General features: G+C 46.3%; 1 protein-coding gene across 1 annotated transcript in view; it reads left to right on the top strand.

Moving 5' to 3' along the window:
- Nucleotides 1-5232: 5232 nt before the first annotated feature.
- LOC132048899 (uncharacterized) overlaps nucleotides 5233-5962 on the top strand; it is a 19911-nt gene continuing 19181 nt past the window's right edge. The window contains exon 1 of the mRNA XM_059439583.1: nucleotides 5233-5578. Within this exon, the coding sequence (XP_059295566.1) occupies nucleotides 5233-5578 (346 nt within the window). The remainder of the gene's footprint in view (nucleotides 5579-5962) is intronic.

Raw genomic sequence — 5962 nt, 5'->3', positions numbered from 1 at the left:
CGCAAGGGCCCGGATCCCCCGCCCGGGGACACCACCCCCGGTGGAGAGCTCCCTTTTCCCGGGAGCCTACTTTTGGTATATATTCTCCCGTTGTGTATGTATTTGTGCATTCGGGGGGTACGGCGGGGCCCCTCGTCACACATATGACTCGGTTGATCTCGTATTAGAGGTCCGTAGGACACAGATATGGGTTAATATCTGGCCAGCTTGTTCGGATGCGTCGAGTAAGTTGTGTTTGGGCGGCCCATCCGCCGTGCGACCTTGTCGTACATGTATGTATGTTTTGCTACGCTATGTATATTATGATAGCCTTGCCGGCTTAAATGCGCATATATGTTTGTATGCGTCGAGTTGGAGCCACGTCCGATACCGATTTATGTACGCAGTCGTTTGTATGCGAATCCGGTTGGGCCGAGCGCGTATGGGTGCCCGGCTCGGCACTAGTCACGGCTCACCGGGTTGGGTGGTGACGAAGTGGTATGCAGCAGTTCGTCCTCGGAATGTCTGCAGACCGTATCTAGTAGAGTCTTGTTTATCGTTGTGTTGTGCACCACATCTATAAACAGAAGGCTACGGGACATTTAGGATGTTATCTTTCTTTCGATCTTCGATCGTGCGATAGAAGGCTAGCCGTATTATCGAGATGACCCCTCCCTAACGGATTGTTATGATTTCGACGATGCCTCAGGAAGGCCACGGTACCGCCGGAAGGGCAAGTCTACGAGGACGGTGAGACCGGCGGGCCGGATAGCTACTAGGGCCGTGCCACCGCGAGTCGGAGGGTGTGCCTCCGATGGCTAGTTCTCGCTACGCTGCCCGATGTCGGAGGGATTTGGACGAAAAACGAGCAAACGAGGGGCGGCTCCGCCGCCGACTCCGCGGCGCCGGTACTGTACCTCCGGCCCCCGGCCCGGGGGCGGATGATGGGACCACTGCGAGAGGCGGTCGGTTATTGACTCGATTGGTAGCGGGCGGTGTTCACGGACGGGAGTAGGGGATGATCGTGTAGACAGGCGCGATAGTCGGAGGGCCGTGATTTTACGCTTGTGGCCCACCGAGTTTTCGGGTCAAAGCCCACGCAGAGGACCTCGGAGTTCGTCCGGCATGCGGCGTACACGCTGCGATTGATCAGTGCTTCCGAGACAGTGTCGGTTGAGATGGCATCCTATCGGTTGCACGATGTAGCGGCTAATTGGTATGAGTCTTGGATGCTTTCTAGAGGCGAGGGTGCCCCTCCAGCCATATGGAGCGAGTTCACAGAGGCCTTCCTGGCCCATTTTCTACCTCCGCATGAGGCGGGCCGGGGTAGGCGAGTTCCTCGCTCGGAAAGCGAGAGGGCGGAGCGTCCGAGAATATAGCCTGGAGTTTGATTCGCTGGCCAGATATGCGCCCGCTTATGTAGCTGATATGACTGACCGGATGCACCGGTATGTAATAGGGCTGGATGACTACTTGTGTTATACCCCGTACTTCGTACGTTGGAATATTCTAAGTTGGTTGCGACGAGTTATGGACAAGACTTTTAATTTTCAGTTTTTGTCGATTATTTTTTTTGTTTCAATGCATAAGACGCATATTCATCTTTTGTTGGTATGAAGTGTTAAGGGTAAGGTTGGAATAAGGAAAAATTAGAGAATGAAAGTTGAAAGAATTTGACTAGAAATGAATTATGGAAAGTTGGCCAAATTCATGAAATTTACTAGCCATGTGGCCGGCCATGTGGGGAGCCATGGCCACATGGTTGGCTATTATATGAAAATAGAAAGATGATCAAGTCATCTTCATCATTCATTTCATCTCTAGAAAGTTCAAGAGAATGAGAGAAAAAAAGAAGGAAGAGAACGGCTAAGAGAGAGGGGTCGAACCAGCCCCATAAAATTTGGTCTTGAAAAATTGTTTTCTCTAAGCTTTCATACTAATTGGAAGGTCCTCTACAACGTGGGATAGTTATTGGAGTCGTTGAACCGTTCGTTTTGTCGTTTGCAAAAGCTAGCCGTGGGAGGAGTTGATGGAAAGGTAAGATTTAATCCTTCTTTACATGTTTTATGGATGTGTTGAACGTGTTATGGTGCATGGAAATGGATGGAAAATCATGAAAGGTTGTATGTTGGAAGTTGTAGCCGTGAGTATATGTTGTTGATGTAAGTATGACGAACCAATTTTATGTGATGTAATTTGATAGTTGTGGATGTTGTGGAGTGTGAAAATGAATAAAATTCATGAAAGTATGGAGGATGAAGTGTAGCGTGTGTGTGTATGTGTGTGTACGTGTGTGAGTGTGTGTTGTGTAGGAGTGGAGGGTTAGTTGAATTTAGCATGTTGTGTGTTGTCATAATGTGTAGAATTGAATGGAAGTCATGAAAAACATGTGTGTTGGGTGTGGCCGTATGGGGTCGTTTTGGTATAATAGGGAATGGATTGATTTTATTTAGTGTGTTTTGGTTGTTGTCGTCATGAATGCAATGATGTAAATGAGAGTTTAATGTGTCAAGTTGGTGTTGTAATTGTTGGTGGGCTGATTTAGAACCGTAAGAAATTTTAATATAGTTTCATGAATTTGTGGAAGATAATGTTGTCAATGTGTGAATTGTTGGTATAGTTGATGAATTTGAAAGGAAGAAATGTGTTGTTGATATTTCCTTGGACTTGAAAGGTTTGGTTGCCTTATGTTTAGGTTGGGTTGTTTGGAATAATTTTGTGGATTGTTGGAAATGTTCTTGAATCGCGTTTGAAAGGTTTGAATTGTTATTTGAATATGCGATCGTTGATATTAGTTTGGAAATATGTAGTTAAGTTGAATATAATTGGAATGTTGTCGAAGTATGTGGAAATGACTTGTTAGTATTAGAATGCGTTTGAAATTACTTATTGATGTTGTTGGAATGGTTGTTGGTATTGTTGTTGAAGATTTGGCCGAGTTAAATTCTGGGGCGTCCAAGTTATAGGGGAAGTCTGCCCAAAATTCTGTAGAAAAAGTAATGGCTTGGAATTGAATTCTTCGATGCTTATGGCTAATGTTCGATGCCTATTGACGTTGTTGTAGATTTTGAGAAGCCGAGATTTGAGTTTGGATTAGCTTAGGAAGCAATCAAGGTATGTGAAGCTTACCCTTCTTTTCTTTTTGGCATGTCTTAGACGGGATTAAGGTATGACATGATTCGTGCCTCGGGGTAATTCCATTCGTAAATTTCGAGTATGTTTGTGATTCGTATTTGCTTTGATATTGGCATCCTTGGTATGGTCGGGCTAGGGTCCGTATGTCTTTGATATGATTGAGTTTGAAATGCTGTGTAAGCGATTCTTATATGTTTCTTGATATTCGTATCCTTAATGCGGTCGAGTTATGATCCTTATGTCTTTTGTATGATTAAATTTTTAAGGTTTCAAAAGAGTTCTATTTTAAGAGAATTTTGTTTTCAAAAGAGATTTGCTCCTAAACGATTTCGAAACTACGAACGATCGTAACTTTCAAGAGAGAGCTCGGATCGCTTTGATTTCTTCGCAAAGGATTTCATGACGAGTAAGGACTTAAATTTTTATAGGCGGGCCCGGATTGGGTTGACGCTCGTCCGTGGGTCCCGCGACTTTTCTATGTTGGTTTTAAATGACCTATTTTTTTAAAAAAAAGGGGACTTAATACGACCACTTTTCTGATCCCAAGCATGATTACTTATTTATCGGTTGAGTTTGAAATAAGGATTTTATGTACACGATTTTAATACGTAACGATGGTTTCTGAAGTTCGGTTTGATATGTTCCCGAGTGAGATTCGGAAGAAAACCTGATTTGACTATGGTTTTGGTTTTTAAAATGAGAGTTCGTTTTGATCATTCTGTTGAGTCTGTGATGACGTCTGATATGCGTATGGTTACTTACGATCTGCTCGTGCGTTCGTTACTACCTCTTTCACCCATCCGGAACGTATGTGATCGCGCGCACTATAATATACTCCGGTGTTATCTTGTGTTATGGTTCACCGCGCTCCTCACTAGAGGGCCGGTTCCATTTATATTTGGTGTTATCTTGTGTATGGCGTTATGATGTGTGATGGGGATACGGAGATTTGAAACTTCTGGTGTTATGCTGTGTTGTGGCGCCAGATAGGGTGGCGACCACGTTCTGTCCGCCGAGTCCTATGGACCGCATTTGATATGTGATGATGTATGATGATATGATGAGTTTGTTCACCGATGGTGGGGCAAACCCAATGATGAGGCAAATCCCACATTGGTCTAGGCAAATCCCACATCGGTTAATGTTATCTCGTATGATCGATTATGATGTGTTCGGTATGAGTATGTATGATTTGTGTGTCGGATGTAAGTACTTAGGTAATTGGGTTATTACGACTTCATTTCTCTCGTACTACCGCTTTGCATACTCGGTACATATTCCGCATCGACCCCGCCTTTCTTCGGGCTGCGTTTCATGCCACGCAGTACCCACGGATGAGTAGGTGATGTTAGCGAGAAGATGTTCCGGTGGATTGGCGAGTTCCATTTCTTCGGGAATCTTTGCGCCGAGTCCGAGTGCTTGTATGGTATACGAGATGTTAGTAGAGACTTTGCAGACAGTGTCGAGTGTATGATATGTCGGGTCTGTTTTGTAAGCGGCTATGTAAGCCGGTGTGTTTGTATGCATTACGTTACCGATGTGTTTGGCAAGCGGCTATATAAGCCGATGTATCATTATGTATTGTGTTATGAATTTCATGTGGGTACAGATTTGTTATGGTTACAGGTTCTATTTGATTTGAAAAGGATGAAAGGCATGTTTGTTTTCCGAAAATTTTTTCCTTACGTATTATGTCATGTTTTGCGGGCCCAGTATGATTGTGTGTATTCGAGAGTCTGCGGGTTCGCTCGGCCCTAAGTAAGGGTCGGGTGTCCGTCATGCCCTATCGGAAATTAGGTTGTGACAACTTGGTTGACAGTTGTACGGTGATGGCGGCCCAGTCAGGGATGGACATCGCACGAATTCAAGCACATGCCCAGGGTATGGAGGAGCGACACAGAGGGCATCAGCCTGACAGGGATTACGATAGGGGCCAGCCCAAGAGGGCCAGATCCGCGGGATATTGCAGGGAGTCTCGGGCGGGCAACCTCGGCGGCAGCGAGAGCGAGATATCCTCCCCAGCCAGCACAGAGTACACCCCCACAGCTCCCCGGCTGGAGACCAGATGGTACGGGGTATTTAGAGGCAGGGCAGAGTTCCAGGGCTTCGGGCTCATAGATGGACGGAGATTCCAGCCAGTGGAGGCCACCCCTGCCCCGATGTCCTCACTGTAGGGGACGCCACTCGGGGGAGTGTTATCGTGCCACGGGCGCTTGCTTTACCTGTGGCCAGCAGGGCCACTTTATGAGGGATTGTCCACTCAGGGGCGGTGCAGGGGGAGCAGCTCAGCCTACCGGGTCAATTGTCGGTTCGTCTTCCCCTTCTGTATCTATGCGCCCGATGGGGCGGGGCATACTGACCCCAGCAGGCTGTGGCGGAGCCCTCAGTTCTGGCGGTCCATCAAACCGCCTATATGCATTGACCCGTAGCCAGGATCAGGAGGCGCCACCGGACGCGGGTACAGGTAATCTAGACTTCTTAATTGGTTATGCTAATTAATGTATGAACTATATGTGATAATGTCACGACCCAACCCCGTAGGCCGTGACTAGTGCCCGAATTGGACACTTATACGTACCCGACACCCAAAACTAGCATATTAACTCGCATAATCATAATTAATCACATATAGCCTCAGATATCGCATAATAGTCATCATAGCTGTCACGACCCAACTCCGTAGGCCGCGACACGTGCCCTAGTTGGGCACTCATACGTACCTTATCCTGAATTAGCAAAATATTAAAGATAAACGGAAATCATAATTTAACAAGGACAAGTGGGCATGCCGCGCGAAGGCCGATAAAGGCCGTCACAAAACATAGACAAACTCTAAGCGTACGCAAAT

This window comes from Lycium ferocissimum, chromosome 3 (genome assembly GCF_029784015.1).
Source record: "Lycium ferocissimum isolate CSIRO_LF1 chromosome 3, AGI_CSIRO_Lferr_CH_V1, whole genome shotgun sequence".
In the NCBI taxonomy this organism is placed as follows: domain Eukaryota; kingdom Viridiplantae; phylum Streptophyta; class Magnoliopsida; order Solanales; family Solanaceae; genus Lycium; species Lycium ferocissimum.
This window is presented reverse-complemented; position numbering and strand designations above follow the sequence as displayed.